This window comes from Cupressus sempervirens, chromosome 2 (assembly GCF_028749045.1).
Source record: "Cupressus sempervirens isolate cs-2001-9-10 chromosome 2, ASM2874904v1, whole genome shotgun sequence".
NCBI lineage: Eukaryota > Viridiplantae > Streptophyta > Pinopsida > Cupressales > Cupressaceae > Cupressus > Cupressus sempervirens.
In genome coordinates, this window is record NC_143119.1 from 770,819,953 (window position 1) to 770,843,668 (window position 23,716).

At 40.2% G+C, this 23,716-nt stretch overlaps 1 protein-coding gene across 8 annotated transcripts in view; it reads right to left on the reverse strand.

The window, feature by feature from the left end:
• The window catches only part of DBE1 (debranching enzyme 1), a 360,131-nt gene that overhangs the window by 258,184 nt on the left and 78,231 nt on the right, over positions 1–23,716 (reverse strand). For all 8 annotated transcript variants that reach the window (XM_089815520.1, XM_089815524.1, XM_089815521.1 and 5 more), the window contains 4 exons: positions 13,294–13,376; positions 12,949–13,083; positions 12,580–12,748; positions 12,211–12,312 (listed from right to left, as the gene is read on the reverse strand). In XM_089815520.1, the coding sequence (XP_089671646.1) occupies positions 12,211–12,312; positions 12,580–12,748; positions 12,949–13,083; positions 13,294–13,376 (489 nt within the window). The remainder of the gene's footprint in view (positions 1–12,210; positions 12,313–12,579; positions 12,749–12,948; positions 13,084–13,293; positions 13,377–23,716) is intronic.

The window sequence follows — 23,716 nt, forward strand, 5'->3', positions numbered from 1 at the left end:
TACTGTGAATTCCTATTGGAATTCAGGTGGGGGAAATCATGGTTATTTTAATGATGATCTCAAGAGAAAGATCGGAACCATCACTATATAGGCATGGGTTCTAAAGGCAGACACCTATTTCCAACTCAACTCAATGCTCGAAGAGGAAGCAATCAAGTTCACATCACTCCATTTGAAGGAGTGGTGCAAGAATGGGGACTAGTTACTCTTAGCCACGACCAAGTAGCCTCTTATGTCAAGTTCACTGAGAGACTCATTGACCATTCCGATGGGAAGGATCCTGAACTAAACTTCAAAGATCTAGCTCCGCTAAAGCAAACAGGTACGGTAGACAATTACATCACTGAGTTCCAAAGGTTGTCAATATTAGTCACAGACATCTCTGAAAAATGTTGAATTGTGTTATTTATGGATGGGCTAAAAGAGCCGTTGAGAGGCTAGATCAAAGGGTTCAACTTGTGCCAACTCAACAAGGCTATTAAGAAGGTTCATGACATGGTTGCATCTTCCTCCAAAACTCACATAGCTATGCCAACACCGTCCCCACAAGAAGACAAAAACAAGGAGCCAATTCAGAAATAACCTCCATTGGATGAGGACTCTCGAGAAGAGCTCCGGTGGAAAAAGCTCCGTTTCACATGCAAGGAACCATGGGGACCAGGTCATTGCTGCCTTGGGAAGCGAAAGATTCAGTACATTGAGGTGTTCCCTTATGACGATGAAGGACAAGTACCTATAGTGACTAGTGAAGAAAGTAACCAAAAGGAGAGAATAAATGCCCTGATACGAAAAGGGGGTTCCATTGCTACCCTCACTACAATAGCTAGAAGTAGTATCTTCTGGGTTTGGGGCACACTTCATGGGAAACGAGTCACAATCATGATTGATAGTGGCGCCACACTCAATTCATCAATTCATCTTTGGTAACTAGTAAGGGCTTGCATGCAGTAAAGCATGGAGGATTTGATGTTAAGGTTGCTGGAGGAACCTTGTTACCCTGCACTCATGTAATCCCACAGCTAAAAATTTCCATGGGAAACTATACCTTGACAGATGATTTCTTTGTCATAGATTTGGTTGATACAAATATCATATTTGGCATCCAGTGGATGGAAACCCTTGACCTATACACCCAAAGTTTCCAGAGGATGGACTTTTCATTCGAGACGGATGGCAAGAAGGTACCACTAAGAGGAATGCCAAATAAACTATCAAGGGAAGTCACAATAAAGAATATGGAGGCCATTTTTAAACATGATATGATCCAATATGCTGCAAGTAAAAACATGACAGTTAACACTTTACCCCATTCCTTGGACAATTGGTAGGCCCATCTATTGGTCAAGTACTCCAAGAACACTTTTGCATGTCCGTTGATAGATGGTTATGTGCATGATGAAAGATACCAAGTTATTGATAATATCATTTACTATGGTGATAAGATCTACTTTGAACCTAACTCGAAATTGAAGAAGATGATTACAGAAGGTTTCCAAGAATCGGATTTGCATTTGCTTTAAGACAAGCAAATTTTGGGATGAAGGGACTGTAATGTTCCCGTCATAAAATAAATATTTAATCAAACCTTTGTTAATAGGTCGATTGATTTAGTATATCTCGAATCCTTTTTTATTTAATTCTTTCCGTAGGTAGGTATGACCGTCGGCTATCTTTGTGAACCCTCAGAAAGTTTCTCTGATAGGTATTTAAACACAGCATATAAGTACTAGGTGGTATGCGATTTGGATTATTTCTTTGTACTACAAATTCCTAATGGAGTTCTGTATTGTTCGCCATTTTGAAAGTGAACGATCTTCCCTACTTGGCTTCTCCGGTTTTAGTGGGATTCAACCCTCACCCTATTCCATTGTTGTATTACTTTGCTTCAGATCTAGCAAGTCTAGAACACCATTTTACTCTAGAATATATATATCTATCTGTGTTTATCACAAAATACTATGGTGTCTCTTTGTACAATTTCCTTGAGTTGTCAATCCATCCTAGAGGACTTAGTTTGAGCGTATTTGAAGATCAACATTGTACTGCATCACATTTGTCATGCACAGCATCTTTAATCCCTCACCGTATGGGTCATCTACCATTACCGTATAGCATCCTTCTGTCACACTGTACGGACCTTCAATCTTTACTCTGGTAACCTGTAATATCCCTTTCCGGATATTTTACTAAAAACCCTTGATATAAATGTGCAAATTTAAAACGAAACAGAAAACCAATATTTGATATAAATTCCAGAACTTTAATCGATTTGTAACCAGTAGATATGCATACAAAAAAACTCTGAAAAGTTTGTTTGATTCCTTCAATATTCAGAAGTACATATATAAACCAACAATTAATACAAAAAGCCGCCAAATACGTTATTGTATTATAAAACAACAATACAATAACACGCAACAATCCAAAACAATCCAATCTTATGAACAGCAATAACAGTCAAATTGGCAAATGTAGATAAAACCTGTAAGGAGGCTAGGTTTGCGTCCAACCTCCAAATATTTTTTCAAGGGTTTGCATCCTCAAAGAGATAACCAATCATTGTTTCCAGCTTCCAGATTAATATTTGTTTTTAAATATTATAATCTTCATATCTCCCCATGTGGAACCTATTGTACGTTTATCACTTTTCCCAATGTGATGCACACCCTTTTAGGCAATGTGGGATAAAACACCTTTTTTGTCCTTTAGTCACTTGAGTGAACATAATACCTTTTTAAAATAAAATGACAAGTTAAATGAACTTTTAAAGTCACTTAGTCAGGAACCATATAATCATCAGGCATCAAAATAACTAACCACATGAACTAGGATAAGCACGTGCAATAGCTCGTTGGAAAGCTCTCAGCGAGATGCTTCCAAACCAATACTAAGATCCAAGAATTCTAAGCTCTGTTTACTTACTAAAAATAGTAAGCATCTGGACAACCTACCAAAACTGCTTTGATGGGTCTGAAACTAGATATGTCTATGCCAAATCTCGAACTGAACCCCGTAAAGAACTTTTTCGCCCCCAAAACCTAGGCAAAGTGAGCCGGCAACACAGAATTATAATGTCCTAGAAAAAGGGGGCATTACAAAGCCTCTCTTCTCAAAGATTGCTTGCCCTCAAGCAATCCGCTCATACCTGCAGAAATCAAATGCCGAGATCCCATACTCGCCTTGAGAAAGAGGTTCTACTCAACCGATGTACCCCGGCATGCATCTTCCCAAACTTGGAATGATGAAACAATATGATAGGGATCAATGTGCCAAATAACTGAATGCCAAAATCTCAAGTCTCATCAAAAAGGGACACCAACTACCATGTGTTGTTGTCCTGTGTGCCAATTCCCTCAGTCAGAATGAATGCCTCACTCCATGAGTAACTCTATGAGTCTGTACTGTCAAATGAAAATGGGAGCTCAACAATATACCAATATCCACCCCAAGATGATAGCAACCAAACTCTCCACCTAGCTCCCCGATAAAAGGCAATACATAGGGATGCTCCACCTGGATTCCGAGTGAGAACTCGTGCGCTGTCCAAGATACCACTAACTAGCTCCTGTAATATCTGTAACATTGTACCACTGTACCACTCCTACAATATTTGTACCGATGACAATGACAGATCCAGCCAATCTAACTCCACCACCATATCACCTTGGTGAAAACGAAGTAATCCTAATCTCTGGAACTCTAATGTGTCAGAAAGCTAAAACACACCGATCATAATCCTGTGATTGTGTAACAACACAGCATAATCCACCAGATGTAAGATACTATTAACACCTGGATCCCCGATCACCCAATCAACATGATCCTGGGTAAAGGAAAGAGTGGGTGAATTACCAACATCATGAATGCTAACACTATCTTCAATATACTACTGAATAAAAAATGTAGACATCTCATATGGAACGTAGGGTAATGTATGTTCTCCCCACTCATCAGTAAATAATTCATTGACCCCTAAAGGCCAAATAGAATCAGTGAATATACTACTAACATACACAGGAAAATCACTGATAGCTGAAATATACCAACAAGAAAAATCACCAATCAACAAGTAGGCTATGGCCATTTCATAAGAGCTGGGTAAGCTGAAAAATCTCTCAGAGCATGCTAAGGATAAATCTGCACTTCCTACTCCACCATAAGTACCCTCACTTATGTCAAAGTCTTCACAAAAGGAAGGTTCACCATTAATTGAAATCTCTGAATTATCCTCACTTGTTGTATCACTAACCCTATGCTTATGTGAAAATGTACAACTGTTGTCATAAAAATATGAATTTCCAGACTCATCAACTTGCTGATCCATAGAATTTTTCTCATCATAAGAAGTCTCAGATGGGGAACACGTGATTGAATTACATTGTTTGCTTTCACATCTACCCACTTTATGAATTCCTTCAATGATTTGCATGATTTATTGTGCCCTTGAACCACGGTTATCTTCTTCATGCGTGGCTACCCCACTCATTTGATTTTCAGCCTTGTGGATGAAGTAATGTGTTAAGCTCAATTGAAGGCATAGCTCATCTATCTCCTTCTCCTTGTAATTTCCAAATTTTATTGGTAGATCCCTATCCATTAATAGTTGCAAGTAATCATATTTTATCATTTTCAAAGTTTCAAAAATAGTATGTAAAAAAGGACTTGCGACACCACATACATTCTCATGTCTCTCTTCTATCACAATCTTCCGCATGAGATCCTCAATCAATTTGGAAGAATCATCCATCCTCATCAATACTTGGACAAACTTGTCCTCTTTGACCAAAAGCATATCCAATAAGTCAAAAAGAGCGATAATGGTTTTTGACCATCTCCTTTGAACACAAGTGGGTTATTCTCCACATAATTTTCTGATTTTTCAATCACCTTGGGAGACAACATTTTCAAATATGTTCTCTAACTCAACGTGTGCAAGATCATCTATCCTGCCAACATTGCGGTCCATTTGCTCCTCCTCAAGAATTGACATAATTTCCAACCTAGTATCACCATAAAATTCATCCAAGTTAATTTCCGTGTCACCAAATAAGATGCTGGTGTTTTCCATGTCTAAATAAGATAAGGAGTTGCCAATGTTAGCAGTTTGGTCAATTCTTCTACATGGGCCATCAATATGCTTATCAGAAGGACTAGTATACATAGCTCTATAAGATACTTTTGTCTCCCAATTACCTATTAGCATACTTGTGCCATTATTAGTATTTTGCATATTCTCATGCGAAGGTTGCTCTTCTTTTTTAGTACTACTATTGAGTTGATTAATGTCTTCCTTATGCAATTTTTTATAACTGTCCTCTACAAGGAGATCTCGAGTCAAACCATAGCATTTGTTTCTTATCATATTCATCTTGTTTTACAGCTCTAGCTGAAAGTCCACATGTTCCATGAAGGGTAATTCTTTCTGAATCTATGGAGGGAATTTGTTGTACTCTCATATATGCCCATTATTTCAGTCCTCATATTGGATTGGAAATTTTGGGCTAACTGCAGTTGCGATTTAAAAATGTCTGACTTGGCTTTTTTTTTTGTAGCCATATATTTTCTACATTTGCAAATTTGTCTACCTGATGTTAACTACAGCCCAAACACAAGAATGAAATGGATTGATAGAGGAAGGAAATAACCCTCAAACTACTTAATCTCAGCTTCAATCCATAAAAGGACTCTTCCAGATATAGCAGCCTTGGATGTAGGAAAGACCAGTATTACCAGTGCTAAACAAACAAACAATACACAGCAGAATCTAAACAATGACCCCTAAACCTTTCCCGCGCCCAACTATGTTCTTTCTTTACGTATAAGAGCGTTTCCAAGTAGCTTGTAAATGACCTGCAAATATTTTATGTCTCCAAATTTGTTGAGAAAACAACAATGCCTAGACACCATTAGCAATTGTGTTCCTCTAAGGCTCTTGCATTATGTAAAAGAAGCTCTTTCAGTATTCAAAAAGTTGTATCAAACCAAAAGATGACCCAGATTGTTGTTTCTTGACTCCCAGCATGGTCGTGTTTGAGAAAAGAAACCGCACAATCAAAACTTTAATCACCTTAAATATTAAAGTCACCCATTATTTTTAATGATCATTCAACCCTTCTTCTTGCAAAGACATTGTTGTTATGTCTTCCTCACACTTGATGAAATCTTAGCCTCAATGTTTGTGTAATCTGAACCAAAAAGTCTTCCTGTAATAACATAATAGCAACAAACTTTCCTTTGACAATGTGAATATGCAAGACTTGCTCACTCCAATCGGTATCTCTGCAAATTTTGAAAAAAAGAAGTCTGGCCCGATTTTTCTTCTTTGCCTATTTCACAATATTCGTTCCGTAATCACCTTCAAAAAGACTTTTCAAAGACCAACAAATTCCAAATAAATGTTCAAATATGATATTTATATCACCAGCTTGAATAGCAACACACAACGAGTAGTCCAAATTCTCCACAATAGTTCTGCACTTCGCTTGAATAACTTGACCCTTCATGTAATAGTTCCACCTTAAAATAATATAAGGAAATCAACTCCTGGTCTCTTCGTGGAAATAAACAATTGCCAATGTCTTCCACAACTGAAATTCTACTCAAAAAAATTGATAAGCGCTTCTAAACAAACCAATGTGCAGTCTACAAAATTAGTTGATGACTTGAGGAGAGAAACGTACAAGCAAGACCAAGCTGGTAGCAGTTTCTGCAGCATGCATAGGTGATTAGTCTAAGGAAATTACATTCGCTGAAACTGGTTCGTGCACCTGTTACTGCACCCAGGCAACCATCCATTATACTTGGAAATGCTCAAGTACTGTGTGTGCCGTGAACAAAGCTCCCTGCGTTGTTTCTGTTGTCTACTAGGGTTGATATGGCTAGGACATAACCTGCGATCGCCTTCCTTATTTCTGTATCACCTGCGTATGTTCCAATCAGTCGTAGTCGTTGAATAAATGTAAACCATTGTGCCTTTGCTATAAACCTGCCCTCCACGGTTCTTGTCTATTGTATGCGACTTGGTATCAATCACTATGAATGTCATCTGGTGATAACTAGCCTAGCATGTCCACAGATATTAGTCAACCATCCGCACTCCCACTACACCTCTCTGATAACTTCCAGTGTTTCCAACATGGTGCCTCCTCTTCAAGAATAAGTCATTTCCAATACTGATTCCATTCACTGATAACAAGGTGAAGTCTAAATGGCTCCATTCCCAAGAAGTTGGGATTTCGTCAAACTCCAAAGTCTAGTGAGGGATTTTATCCTGTAGCTTCAAAAAATTCATAAAATCATAAAATCTTCTGTGTAAAGCTTCTATCTGTAATAGGCCTGTAACTTCAAAGGATTTTTTTTCTTTTTGAATAAAACTCCATAGGACGGCAGGATCTTTAGCTCTGATACCACTACAATATCCCTTTCTGGATATTTTACTAAAAGCCCTTGATATAAAGGTGCAAATTTAAAACCAAACAAAAAATCAATATTTGATATAAATTCCAAAACTTTTAATCGATTTGTAACCAGCAATTATGCATACAAGAAAACTCAAAAAAGTTTGTTTGATTCCTTCAATATTCAGAAGTACATATATAAACCAGCAGTTAACACAAAAACCGCCAAATACATTATTGTATTATACAATAGCAATACAATAACACACAACAATCCAAAACAATCCAATCTTATGAACAGCAATAACAGTCAGATTGGCAAATGTAGATAAAACTTGTAAGAAGGCTAAGTTTGCATCCAACCTCCAAATATTTCTTCAAGGGTTTGTGTCCTCAAAGAGATAACTAGTCACTATTTCCAGCTTCCAAATTAATATTTGTTTTTAACTATTATAATCTTCATATCTCCCCATGTGGAGCCTGTTGTACCTTTATCACTTTTCCCAATGCGGTGCACGCCCTTTTAGGCAATGTGGAATAAAACACCTTTTTTGTCCTTTAGTCACTTAACTGAACATAATACCTTTTTAAAACAAAGTGACAAGTTAAATGAACATTTTCAGTCACTTAGTCAGTAAACCATATAATCATCAAGCATCAAAATAACTGACCAAATGAACTTGGATAAGCACGTGCAATAGCTCATTGGAAAGCTCTCAGCGAGACAACGAGAAACTTACAAACCAACACTGAGATACCAAGAATTCTGAGCTGTGTTTACTTACTAAAAATAGTAAGCATCCGGACAACCTGCCAAAACTTGTAATGTCCCCTTTTTAGCATTCATAGCATGATGTTGTCGTTAGCCTATTTCCCCACGGTCCCGTAGGCTAACCAGGACATTAAAGGGACTTAGAGGCCATTTGGCCTAGATAGTTTCAATTGCAGGTCTTTCTGAGGGGTTTTGAGGCAACTTTGGGCATACTTACTATTTATAGTAAGTCATCTTGGACATGGTCGGACATCCAAGGGCAGCGGTATGTCAATGGTAATTGTTTAAAATCGACAAGAAGACTTGTTTATCACTGATAAGATTTGTTATGCATTAATAAAGCTATTTTATAAAGTTAAATTTAAATATTTAACTTTATTAATGCATAGACTATAGTTTGTGGGAAATATTTAAATTAAAAGAGTCCCCTTTATTTTATAACACATTGGAGACATAAGTTACATAAAAGGAGTTATGTTTTATCCCACATTGAGAAAACGAAGGATGGAGCCCTTGTGAAAACACTATAAAAGAAATGGAAGAGCTTCTTTTAAGTATGGTTGGAAATATCAAAGAAATTGGGGAATTTGCTGGAGATTATGTCTCAATAGTTTGGAGGACGAAATCCGTTCAAGCTGAAAATCTTGACGCCATTGAATGATATGGTCTTGAGATTCAACATAGTAGCAATCCGAAAAAGCAGGTACGAAAAAGCAATCCGAAAAAGCAGGTACGAAAAAGCAATCCGAAAAAAGCGGAACCGAAAAAGCAGGCCGAAAAAGCAGTCTGAAAAAGCAGAACCGAAAAAGCAGGCCGAAAAAAACAATCCGACAAAAGCAGTCCGAAAAAGTGGAACGAAAAAGTAGTTCAAAAAAAGCAAATCAGAAAGGGGCAGCATTGAAGAAGATTATTACAGCCATCTACAACCAGGTTCTTTTATTAGTATTGTTTTTTAGGGTGTTATAAGTTTCAGCTGTAAGTGTGCATTATACCAACATTATCATTTTGTAATCTATGTAAATGCCAAAAGTCTTGGCCATATTTTATGAGCATTGTATTAGAAATTTCATTGCAAATTAAGAAGATAATAGTTGTTGGTGTCATTTAAGCAATTTAATATCATTATTTATTAGCTAATTAGTTTGCACACCAACTGTTTGTAAAAATGTCAGTTGGCTATAGGTGTACATTTCTCGTGCTTAGATCATATATATGCACTAAATATTGTCAAAATTAGTAGCACACTCATGTTAAGCCATTGTGTAGTCCATTTGGAGTCTTCTAGCACAAGTTTTTCATTGATGCAAATTGAAAAAGAGTCATTTAAAGCGAGCTGAAATACTATATCAGTCATACGTCCCTTGCATGTGAATTGTTTGATGAAATTCCTTGAGCTTTCATTAGCGTTTTTTTGAGGGCAGATTTGAGGAGGGTTATTACAGTGGTATCAGAGCTTGCTTGCAAAGTGTTTGACGAAATGTCAAACAACTGAAGTATAAAGATTTTTGGTGTTTGAAGAAGTTATAACCTATTGGGGTTATTACAAAACTACTCTAATGGGTCTGAAACTAGATATCTCTAGGCCAAATCTCAAACTGAACCCCGTAAAGAACTTTTTCACCCCTGAAACCTAGGCGAAGTGAGCTGGCAACACAAAATTATAATGTCGCACAAAAAGGGGACATTACATTACCATATGACCTTCCACCAACCGTACTACTTGTATCACCAACTATACGGCTTGCTATTTCCATCGTACGGCCCTGCTTGGTTGGCACCATATGACCTACATTCCCTACCGTACGGCCTTGCCTCTTGCCATAGTGCAGCCCTATTGTGGCCATTGTACAACATTATCCTTCCCATCAACTGTATGGACACCGGTTTCACCTCCAGGCCCAGCAGAAGTCAATTCCAAAGATGCACTTTTGGAGTGAAGGAAGGACGTCCTTGTTAATTACTAGAAAGGAACATTACACAATTGATATATGAAAAGGCTGTTGTCCTTTAAGAGAATGAGCAGCTAGAGATAAAAATTTGCAGGCTCAGCTTCTAGAAAATGTTCATCTCTTTGTAGTAACTACAGAGAAAACTTCTCAAGATGGAAAATTTTTGGGGTTGTAGTGCCTAATTGTGTCACTTGTGAAGTGCAGAAAACATGAAGGCCTTTTGACCTTTATCCTTACTCGACACAATATGTTCCCATTCTATCTAGACTTCTAATTTGTGCTGAGATGTATAGAGAAACAAGATCCACATGTTATGCATATAGAAGGTGGGTGCCTTACGTATCAATGGAATAACAACTTCTTTAGGTAAACTGCTCTTGCCGCTAAATGCAATTGTGAATAACAAATCCAGAATTAGTTTTGTCAAACCAAACGAGCCTGGAATAACAAATCCCGAATAATAAATTCTAGTATAACAAATCCAAAATAACAAATTTCAATGCTCAATTCCTATTCCAGCATCAATTGCCAATGATCTTGGCAGGAAAAGAGCAGTTATAAAGTGAAAGTCACTTTTTCGAACACTTAAGTGAGGAAGATAAAACATTAGTTTCCACCACCTTAGAGACTACGCCATGGCCCTGAAAACGAGAATGCATAAAAGTGTAGTCGGAACTGAAATCAAAGCCAAGAACCCAAAATGGCATTTACTAGAAATAGAATATGCCAAAAACTGAAATGTTGTCGAAACACACAAACTGCAAGCTCGATATCTCTAGAGAAGTCCACTTACCAGCACTAAATAGCCTACGAAACCCTAAGAATAGGCTAACAGGAAGCACAACTGATTAGGTGGAAGAAAGGGACATTACAGGGGAACCTATAAAGCTCTTTGTTTGGAGGAAACATGCTGACCTGATTCTCTTTTCCTTCCCCTGCAGATACACAAGACAATGGACAAAGATGATGTTGACTTTAATTTCATCTTTTCTTCACAAGGTAGTATGTACTTGTTTATTTTGATCACTGGATTGATGGTTGATATTGAGATGTTTTGATTTCTGGCAGCTAATGATGTATTCGTTGTGGGAGAGTGGTATGATGGGATTATTAGCAGATCTATACATGTATTTTGTATAGTTGCTTTGTAAACTTGCATCAGCTACATTCAGTCATAATGGTTGTTGATTTATCAACTTATAAAGGGCATATCACATCAGTACAAGTGCTGGTTGTCGTTTCATATTTTTATAAGCAGAAAGACAACTTTTGTCTGCTGAAAAATGTAACTAGAATTTAGATAGAACTTATATCATGCTAGAGTACCATGTTCATTTTATTATAATTAAATGTTTATAAAAGATCGTGTTCATTCCACTTGCAAACTTAATCCTAGTTGACAAAGAAATCTCCCACAATAACAAACAAACAGTAAGATAAGTTACAAATTAACTCTCACTAAAAACTGTGGGCTTTTGGACTATTGTCACTATTCTAAACAAGAGATCTGGGAAAATGCTATCAATCCAACCGTCCCTTCTTCTCAACTCTTCTCAATTTCAGAATGGATAGACAAAACTACCAATTTATCCATGAAGATAGTAGAGCAGAACATTGGATTCCATATTGTTTATCTCCCTACATTAAAATTGTACCAGAAATAAATTGAGCTTGATTGGTCCAATGACCTCCAACTTTCTAATTATACTTCCCTAGACTTATACTTCCCTGTTGCTTTGATCTTTGTAATGCAAGGCTGGTGTAGTTATTTTTGTTATTTATTCAATGCTCTCACATAGAGTATTGTGTTTAAAATGGATAGTATTTTTGCAATAAACACCTGACCACACCAGTTTGACGGCTCTCATTACACTCTTTCCTGTCAACTGGCAATAGCTTTTCAGTTAAAATCATCTTAGAGCCTAATCAAAAGTAGAATAAATAAATTGTTAAGCAACATATTCAATAAATAACACATAAATGGGTATCCAAGAAAGAATGAAATAAATAGATGCATTCAGGGACCAAAGGCATTCAAAGGGATTGATAAGTATAAACTAAGTTAATACAACCATATGTATGCCTCACTCACCTTACATCGGTATCCATATCGCGTGAACTCTCCAAGAGTCTCCACTGAAATGTGCCAGACATCTCCTGTCCGATTTATATAAGGATCTAAGTCGATCTCTAACTGCATACAAGAAAATAAATAGTTGGGAAACCTATTATCAGTCACTGGTAAGAACATGTAGCTAACATGTAACTAGCCAAGGCATCCATTTAAAGAATCTTAAAGAATGGTAAAAGAGAATGAATTCCAGTTCAAAAAAAGGAAGGTAAGTTTCCAACTTCATAAGCTCCTTCTATTAATCTCAATATTTAAAGCTAAACCATGATACAATCTCTGTTTGGTTGTGTCTGCAATTGTTACTTCTATAATAGTTTATAAAGAACTTACAGAAGGCTCAATACTTGTGGCATTGTATAAGCATAACACAACATTCTCAGCAGTCCTTGAATAAAGGGCAAAGTTAGCAGATTCATCATTTCCTAATGAAAATCCAAGAGGATCTGGATTTCCTCGACCAAAGCCCAATGGCACAGAGAAATTCTTCCCCAGATGATTCCTACATAAAGAAAGAAAAATAACTTACATCTTGTTTCCTACAAATTAATGAGAACTTTTGCCAAAATTCATAGAAATTGACAAGTTTGAATAAGCACTTTTTTGCTTATTCATGGGCCAAGATAACTGCCAATAACATGCGAAAAATATGTGGCCAGCATTGCTCATCTTACTATGATACTTCTAACTTTTACACTATACCTGATCAAGATACCATCTGGAACGTTGAGTACAAACGTAACAAAAAGAGGTGCTTGGCTTGAATGAAATGCCAACTCCAAAGCATAAAAACCTGGAGAACCTGGCCGAAATGGTGTTTCCATAAAGTCCCTATTGCTGCAATCAAAAGGAAAAGTCCATAAATAACAATACCATATCTTCTCATGCTTTATCCTTTTCCAGAATGACAGGTAATCTAAGTTCAACCAATTTTAATTCATGAATTATTTTTCTTGTTCAATCATAATATTGAGCCAACTACAGAAACTCCACAAAAAAGGTAATCATAGGGTAACTGAGTGTTTTCATGGCAAATAAATTGCTCACTTTTCAGTTCCAAAGGTAGTGCCTTCAGGTGTGCTTGCAGAATCCAGAACTACCCATTGCGAAGAGTCTGACCGAAACAAACCCTGACAAAAATATAATATCAGCTGTTTAAACAGAAAAGTCAAAGCATACAGTATAGAACAAGGAAGTTAAACACTAGATGGAGCACCATATGTAACAGTTTAAGTGCTGGTAAATTCACATGGATATACTTCAAAACATAAACAAGATCGATAGCAGAAGATCTGCATTAGCCAATGTCAAACACAAGCAAATGCTACTTTGAATTATTTGCTAAACCAAGGAAATAGCTACACTAAAAAACTGTTCTAAAACATGATAAAGAACAATTATGTGTTTCATCTAGAGGATTAAAAAAAATGTTCTCAAACTTTTGTTGTAAATTGGAAGCAAAGCAAGCTACATCTTCACAACAGCTTTCTTTTAGCCTGATTTACTAATTAATCTCCAATTTTTTAGCAAAAGGATTTTCAGATCCTATTCAGTGCACCATTGGGGTAAAGCGGGGCTGCCCACTCTCCCCCACTCTTTTTGGTATCTACATTGACGAGCTCAAGGCTTTCCTTCGGGATTTCTACCTCCCTGACGATGGCTGCTACTTACACCAGGTTTTGATCTCCATTTTACTATTTACCAATGACGTGGATCTCTTGGCTTCTTCACCGGAGGGGGCTCCAATAGCTTCTTGATGGGCTGGCCTCCTATTGTGATTCTCAGCAGTTAGTTGTGAACCTGGACAAGACCCAGGTGATGTTCTTCAACTACTTGAAGATCTCGCATCTCCACTTCTACTTCTTGGGCATGGAGATTGAGATCAATTCCTCCTATACTTATTTGGGGGTTAAGTTCTCTGGACCCCATTTCAACTTGAGACCTGCCATGCAGCCCTAGGTTAATAAGAGCCTTAGTTCCCTGGCTATGCTTGAGAGATAGTGCTTTAAACATCACTTCAAGGATACTACAACCATAATGTCTCTCTTGGACTCCTTGGTCAAGTCAACTATCCTATATGACTCTTGTGATTCTCAACAGTTAGTTCTAAACTTGGACAAGACCCAAATGATGTTCTTCAACTGCTTGATGACCTCGCATCTCCACTTCTACTTCTTGGGTATGGAGATTGAAATCACTTCCTCCTATACTTATTTGGGGGTTAAGTTCTTTGGACCCTGTTTCAACTTAAGACCTACCATGTATCCCTAGGTTAATAAGGGCCTTGGTTCCCTAGCTATGCTTGAGAGATAGTGCATTAAACATCACTTCAAGGATACTACGAGCAAAATGTCTCTCTTGGACTCCTTGGTTAGGTCAACTGTCCTACATGACTCTATTGTGTGGTGGCACTCTCTCTTGGAGTCTTATTGGGCTTTGGTCGAGAGAGTCCAAACCCTCCTACTTTGGCGCATTATCAGATGTCATTGGTCCACTCCCTACAGCATCATCTTGGTCAAGTTTGGGGCACACCCTTTAGGGCTCGAGACCATCTTCGACTTGGTTTGATTTCTCCATCAACTTCAGAGCTTCGCGAACTCCTCTGAGAGTTGTCTCAAAAAATCCTACTTGGCCTATTGCTCTTCCAAGGGGGTAGTGGGTTTTGATCCTGCTAGTAAGGCTCGTTGTTGCTTCCCCTAGCCTCTACTCTTCTTCACTCGATCTGTATCACAGTGGACCGCCTTCCCCCTTCCAATTCTCTCTCGATGCCCCTGCTCAACTTCTCCCTTCTCCACAAGAGCTGAATGAGCACATTAGGACCGACATCTACAAACATTACATTATCATGACAAGAAAAAGAGTAACTCTTTAGGAGGGCTCCGCCTGAAGATGGCTTTCTATGCTAAGCACTACATGGATATCCAGGACAAGGTTATTGTGCGCCCTTGGTACCTCACTCGCTATTGCAGTCATGCCCTCCACATCTCTTTGGGATCTTTTTTAGCAAGCTCCCATTGGTTACACCTATAGACCGACCATCATATTGATAGGAAGCATAGGATTTGCCACCTTTGTCTCCTTGGGGAAGCGGAGACAAAGGTGGCAAATGTTAGCCGACTGGATGGATCCGGCGGTGTTTTTGTAGCCGACGGTCCGGCGGTGTTTTGTATTCTGTAGCCGACGGTCCGGCGGTGTTTCGGCATTCTGTAGCCGACGGTCCGGCGGTGTTTTGTATTCTGTAGCCGACGGTCCGGCGGTGTTTCGGTATTCTGTAGCCGACGGTCCGGCGGTGTTTTGTATTCTGTAGCCGACGGTCCGGCGGTGTTTCGGTATTCTGTAGCCAACGGTCCGGCGGTAAATAATTCGTAGCGGATAGAATAATTGTGGCCGACGGACTCCTTCGGGAAGGTTCGGCGGTAGTATTTATATCCTGTCTGGGATCATTGTAAAGCATCAATCATCTACTATTGTGAATATTATTCTGCTGTTCGTGTTCATTGTCTGTATGCGTTGATTTCTTTACCTGTACGGTAAACATTTGGCGCCGTTGCCTTATGAATCTGGAAAGTGGGAGGAATGAAGATTAATGCCAAATCAACTTAACAAGGATCGGAATAAGGCGAAGGGAAAAGATGGAATCCGTATTGCACAAGAGAATCTAATTCTGGCACAGCAAGTTGAACGTTGATGGAGATTCCAGAAGATTGCCGACGGAAACCGAAGTGCGCAGGAACTACTGGAGGAGACTCGGCAGCGGGTAGAATTGGTGGAAGAAGCACGTGAGGAGTTCTTGAAGTTGTGTTCGCCGAGGGAAGAAAATTCAGACGGGAGAGCATCAACTCGCACGGCTCGCAGTGCCAACGGAGCACGAGCGTGGAGTGACCCCTTCCTCCAGGATAGACTTCCGCAGGAAACAATTTGGGAGGATCCTTCGTCTTCACCAAGGGTTGCAGCTATCGACACCTCCAGTGAGGGTGTGCAGACCGCCGGTGTGGGAGTGCAAACCTCCGGTGTGGGAGACCAGTCCGCCAGTGTGGGAGTATAGACTGTCGGTGTGGGAGTTCAGACTGCCAGTGTAGGAGTGTCGACCGCCGGTGTGGGAGTGCCGACCACTGTAGGAGTGCAGACCTCCGGAGTTATGGCGGGACCCAAAGAAAAGCTGCCGAAATTTGAAGGCGATGGTACAGCCGACCCCCTTCGACATTGTAAGACATGTGAGACGATCTAGCGGGCAAATGGAATCACAGATACCGACGAATGGGTCAGGCAATTTCCGGCAACCCTACGGGGTGTCGCAATTGATTGGTTTTCGGATATGGATCCGTAGAAGCTGGATACATGGGATAACATTAAAAAGGAGTTCTTGGCGGAATTTAAACTCTTGCGGGATGATAATGAAATTGTAGCGGAAATTTTCAATACCAAGCAAGGGAAGCACGAAACTGTCCGTTTCTATGCCAGGAGATTGAAAGACTTAATAAACAAAATGGAAAGCAAGCCAGCGGACGGATTGCAGAAAAGGGGGTTTGTGGACAGCCTACGCTCGAAGTTGCGGAGGAAAATGAAAATTGTGCCACCGTCATCATATGTGGATGCCTATAACAGAGCACTGGACCTTGAAAGTGAGCAGAAGACAAAGAAGAAGAAAACTAGCTCCTCTGATTCTGATGACGACGAGCCTGCCGGAGATGATAGTAGCGACGACGAAGGCAACAGCAAGAAGGTTCGTGCCCTACAGAAGGATATGGTTCGAATGATGAAGGAGTTTAAAAATATGCAAAAAGAGCCAAAAGGTAGTGAATTGTGGTGCACGGAATGTAAGACCGACGGTCATACTAAAGGATCGTGTCCAAAGAACCAATTCTGTGACATCTGTCAGATCATGGGCCATTCGACAAAGGAGTGCCCCTTTAACATGAAGACAAGAGGATCTCCGCAGGTGTTTCTCACACAGGAGGCTTCCCCGTCTGGTAGTAGCGGAAACACAAATACTGCCGGTGCTACATCCGGAGGATACAGGAATAATAACAGAGGGCAAAATAATAACAATAATAACAATAATAATGGGAGTCGAAGTCGAACTCAGTATGATGCAAACGGACGGCCGATTGTTCAATGCTGAGCATGTAATTTGTCGGGTCATTTTGCGCGGGATTGTACAGCAGCAAACACACCGAAATTATTATGCAGATGGTGCGGACCCGACGATCACGAAGATTCCAAGTGTCCAAAGGCTGGAGTAAACTTGATCACTGTTGGCACGGATGTAGAGGAGGTTCTGGCAATTACACGGAGGCAAGCGGAGGAAAAGAGAAAAGTGGGGGAAGCGCAGGCAGACATTGCAAAGGCATCGTCTGCGGGGACATCTCAGTTGAAGGACATCACCGGCACCTTGGCAAAGACCTTCGCAGAACAAAACATTGTACGACAGATCTTACAAACGGAGATACCGGTAAAGATAAGTGACCTCCTTCTCACAATGGCCCAGTTACAGACGGCCATTCTGAATCATACACCGTTTTCGAAAGCAACGGAGGACACAGGAAGGGACAGTAGGGAAGCGACGGCAACAGACCCAATGCTGTTGGCACTCACATCCGGACGGCATCCGGCGGTAGTCGAGATGGGGATTTTGGGAAATGTTTTGACAGAGACAATTGTTGACGGAGGGTCCGGCGTGAATGTGTTGTCGGAGGATACTTGGAAGAAGTTGGGAAAGCCGACGCTGTGGCCACCTGCATTTCAGTTGCTCACGACAGATCAACATGGAATCAAACCGTTGGGAATTTTGAAAGCGCAACCGATAACAATTGGTACGCAACCATTTTTATTGGATTTTGTGGTCATTCCATTAAAAAGAAAAGGCTATGATGCTATTCTGGGACGGGATTGGTTGGTGCAAGCAAAAGTAAAACATGATTGGAAACGAAATACCCTATCAATGGAGCGCGGAGGCAAAAGATTCATAGTTGACCTGCACACGCAAATGGTTGGCAAGGAGGCAGCATTGTCAGATTCTGACAGTGAAGGCGAGAGTGATGACGAAGGAAAGAGGAGAATGGAACCGGATGAAGGAGTATTGAGACTTGACGGAGGATCGAGTGATGACGACCTGGACTCGATGAATGGCCTTTACCACTGGCAGATAGAAGACTACGAACTCTTTCTGAGTTGTAATATGCTAAGGGTCGACGAAGATGAGAAAAAGGAGGAAAACAAATGTCCGGAGGAATGCAGGGAAGTGGAAGAAGGAAAAGCTACCATGGCTGAAGCTAAGGGGAAGAACATACAGTCTGAACACAGAAAAACGAAAAATCCCACTGTCTGGTACATGGTGAATGGACCGCACGGAAAGAAAAGGTTACACCGCAGCATAAAATTAGTGGAAGGGCACCGACAGCAAGGAAATAATCCAGTTGCGCGACGACCGCAGGCACAGTGGGCAACAGAAGTGGCACAGAACAAACGCAAACTCAGGCATGACAAGCATCTGAAACGTAGCAGATTCCAGCCAGGACAGTTAGTACTGAAGTATGACGGCCGTAATGAAATCAAGCCGGGCAAATTGAAAGTGTGATGGATTGGACCATATCAGATCCGAGAAATTGGCGACACTGGGGCAAAGGAATTGGCAACTTTGGACGGACAAGAGATAGCTCAGCCAGTTAACGGATCCAAGTTGAAACCATATCGTACAAGGAAGTTCTCGCCGTCATGGAATCCTCCCTTGTCAGTACAACACTCTCTGGCGGCAGTGGCGTCCAAAGATGCCCCAGGTACCCCTGTTAATTGAGAAATCTATAAAAATAAAAAAATAAAAAATAAAAAAAACTCCAAAAAAAAAAAGAAGCAGCCGCGAACAGCAAAGCCCCGCGGGCAAGTCTACCGGTGGCAACAGTTGTTGGTGGACCCCGCGGGCAACAACTGTCCGCGGCCGACAAAAGAAAGGCTAAGAGTCAGCACTCAGAAGTAAGTATCCTACATATATACCTCAGGAGAAGACTGCTGTTGTTTTACTGGGGGATGTAGGTTAAGATATCAGACCATACATAGGACTGGAGATAGGAGGACCATACCATCCCGTGAGCTTTAGATACATCCAGGTTCAGTCAACAAGTAGGTGGTGAATGGTACCGAGAGTTCTATCTGGCCGCAGGAAGGATCCAAGACGTTGAGATTACAGTGAGAAGGTAGCCCGAGCATGAGACATACACACGTGTAGTGTTGCAGAAGTGATTAGTGATAGTGGTAACCTGCAAGGTTGGCAGCTGACTGGGCGGAAATCTAAGTTCGGACTGGTGAACAGTCATACCACCCACGCTAGCATCAAAGTATCAAACACGCGGCAGGAGCAGTAGCAGCTAACCATACAGTCTTCCACGTTGCGGGCGGGTCACAGTCAAGCATCCACGGTTAAAGCAGGTAGCTAACATATCGGAAAAGAGTATCATCATCATCATTTCAGGAAGCCCCGCGGGCAAGTCTACCCGTAGGCAATAGCTGTTGGAGGACCCCGCGGGCAACAACTGTCCGCGGCCAGCGAAGTTGGAAGTTCCGCGGGTCCGCGGGCAAGAGACCCCCATGGAGTGTGAAGCCTCGGGGCATAACGATTGCTTTGACAGAGAATGAAGGTTCCGGCAGGAAAAGTAAGAGCCCCCGCGGGGATAATATTGCTCCGGCGGAGAAAGAAAAAAGCTCCCGCGGGCATAATATTTCCCTCGCCACTAAAAGCAGCAATGATAGCATGGTCCGCGGACATCCACGGGCACCGCCACGACCTCCACCCCGTCTCCTTCCAGCAAAAGCAACTTCCCCATCTTGTTGATGACCAGGTGGAAAATCGGCATTTCTCATCATAACTGTTCCCACAGCGTCCTCCTACTCTTCGGAGCCTGGCACTTGCCCCGACGGCCGAGTATAGGTTGCGACCTCTATCCCGACTTCTATCCCCTTCAGTTTGTGATGTTCTGGCTCCTCTTACGGCCTGAGCTGGTGGTAGAGGCTTTCCTTCAAGGATAATCCATAAATCTTCAGGGCCGGCGTACCATTCATCTACCTTCCGAGGAGTGAGATTGCACGTGTAACAGACAAAGGGAAATCTATATAAGAAGAAATAAATCATTGTTGCATGGAGTCAGCGGGCAAGCCGAAGCCGTGGAAGAGTCAGTTGGCGGCAAATATGGAGAAGAATTTCTGTGTGCAGAGGGATTTGTGGTGGATTGTAGAGGAAGCAGTTGAAAAAAAAACAAAAAAACAAAAAAAAAACGACGACAGATTCAAGTTGTTCAGAATGAGTGACAGATGATGCCAAAGGAAAAGGGACGCATCCGTGGTTGCCAGAAAGAGTGCAGAATCGGCAGAAAAGAACAAAAATGGTGTGATCCGTGCATTTCTGTGTGGGTTTCGAAGTGCTAATTTGGTCTTGGCGGCGAGGGGTGCTGCCCCTCGACCCCGCCCTGTACTGCGACAGGCCCGTCGGGGGCATTGCCCCCTGGACCCCCAGTCGTTGCGGATATCAGTTGTGGTAGTCTGACCAGTTGAGAAGAGTTGAAGTTGCTACAGGCATGGACTTTCTGTGTACCAAAGGCACTGGGAGTAGGTGTTGGCCGGGAGGCTGTCTTGGTGGATGTGTAGAGAGCTCGGGAGGAGCTAATCATCCAATTGGAGGCAATGCAGTGACACTTAGCTTAGTGGACCCAGTGTTGGAAGCAGAGAAAGCAGGACAGGTGGCTATCAAGGTCAGCTTCAGGAGATAGTATTGTGTTAGCAGAGGCTATAGGCACGGGACGAAGTGAAGCGATGTGATAGAAGCAGATTTTTCTTGTTGTAGTCACTCTGATGATGTATTTTGTTTGTTAATTTGTCTCAGATATTTTGTAATTGTCGTCCGGAGACGACTTTTCTTTTTGGGGGGGATGGTGTTAGCCAACTGGATGGGTCCGGCGGTGTTTCTGTAGCCGACGGTCCGGCGATGTTTTGTATTCTGTAGCCGACGGTCCGGCGGTGTTTCGGTATTCTGTAGCCAACGGTCCGGCGGTGTTTTGTATTCTGTAGCCGACAGTCCGGCGGTGTTTCGGTATTCTGTAGCCGACGGTCCGGCGGTAAATAATTTGTAGCGGATAGAATAATTGTGGCCGACGGACTCCTTCGGGAAGGTTCGGCGGTAGTATTTATATCCCGTCTGGGATCATTGTAAAGCATCAATCATCTACTATTGTGAATATTATTCTGTTGTTCGTGTTCATTGTCTGTATGCGTTGATTTCTTTACCTGTACGGTAAATAGCAAATCATATTCCTAATTCTTACAAAATGTGAGTGTGTTTCTCAGAACTTTCTTCTTCATTTCATTTTATCTTTTTACAATTTGTACATATTTATATGCCAAAAAACAATGCTTACAAAGAGTACTTGCATCAAATTCTCTATCAATAAAAGAAGGGTCAAAAAGGAAATACTAAAAAATATTTATTAATACTATGGAATATTTATTTCTAATAGGATAAACATTGGATTCAATTATCATGGTGTAATGTCCCCAATTTTAATTAAGTGAATTATATTAATTAATTAGTGCTCTCGAATTTTTTTTTAAAAAGGACTACTTCAATTAATTAATTTAGTTATAAAATAAAGAGGGTCAAAATAATAATATAATAGTTCAATTAAAATTATTTGTGTACGGACCGGAAACTAATACTCTCAAACCTATTTTTAATTTATTAGTTGATACTATAGTTACGGGACTCAGACTCATCTCTAACTCAGAAAGTCAAAATCGGACTCGGACTCGGCAACAGAAAACGGCCAAGACACGGAAAATTGAAACACCCATGAAATTCAAAGATTTTTAAGAATTTAGAAATTTCTTCATGCATCATTTAGTCAATTAACATCAAATACACAATAACTAAGATAAATAGAAGCTACTTAACCCTCATACACAATTTTGCATAGATCACATAAGTATAACAGTGAATTTCTGAAGGAAAAAAACTAGTTAACATAATATAAAGTTAAACATAGTGTCACTATCAAATGTTTACAATATATGAAATCCATGGAATCAAAAGTTGAAAACATATATCAAAATATCAGCTAGAGTGTAGAAGACTAAGGCTCATAGTAGCCTATGCCCTCCTACGAATACGCCTAAGATAAGTCATAGAAGACTCAGATATTGAGAAATATGTTTGTTATACCTTATGTGCGCATTGTAGACAACAACAAGGCTCTCAAGCATGTCTATCAATTTGCTTTGTGAAACACAACCTTTAACGGTAAAAGGCTTTTAATAACAATTATAGTTGGCTTACAAGTTTTTGCCAAGAAAATGATCAAAGACATAGCCAGCAACACATATAAATGTAAGTCTAAAAGTTTATAACTTCATGTACAACACTAGAGAGTTCTAAACTTCTAACATTCATGAATACGTAAGTCTAAAAAAAACAAAAAAAAACTCATATACATCATTATAGAATTCTAACACAAATATATGTAAATCTGAAAATATCTATACAACATTACTGAACTCTACAATGCTGAAAGTGACTTCTTCATTATGAAACCCAAATAGTAACCAATATCGGTAGTGAGCCTTCAATTTGGTTAACTATCCTTCATTTGAGATGCAGGGCTATCCAGCTATATAATTTGCTACAACCTGGTTAACGACATTTGAAGATTTAAACATTAAATTTCCTATAATATTCAAGATTTTCAGACATAAATTTGAAAATTTAAGATTTAAAATTCAATCCTTAATTAATTCCTGACATACCACAACATCATTTTCAGAATTAATATAACCTGGAGAAAAAAACACCTTCCAGAAATCTCTATCTTTTAAAAAAAAAAAATTTAAAAAATATCAGGAGTCATGGACTCAGGAGTTGGCCGAGTCTGAGTCCAAAGGCTATTTACCTCAAAAAGGCCGCCTCTGCCTTGGACTCGTAGAGTCCTACTTGGCCTCGCAGAGTCCCGAAACACCGGTTGGTAGTGTCTGGGTCATGTTGGCATATCTATAATCCTTCAGGAAGTTTGTCGTAGCCATATATAAGGTTGAGTTTGGCATAGTAATAGGCATGGTGAATTTGATGTTTTCTTGTATTTGCAAAATCCAATTGGAGTTCAACATTGTTGCAGTTTCAAAGGTGTGAAATCCTCCCTGCTCTATATTTGAAATTTTGGTAGGACTAACTCCTCACCCTAGTCTGTCGTTGGAGATATTGCTTCAGATATTTCATTTTTTACTTCATTGTCGCATCTATCTCTACCATGGGCAAATATAATTATAAATATCTAGTTCTTGGCCATTCGATGTTGTTGGTGTATACGCCATGTTGATTCATTCCCGTATTTATAATAATCTTATGATGTAGGAATTAGCTATGATTGGATCCTTCAGTGGAAGTAACATTGATGTACGAAGTGTTAGAAAGTGTGTCAAAGGGTATCGAGTACCATTA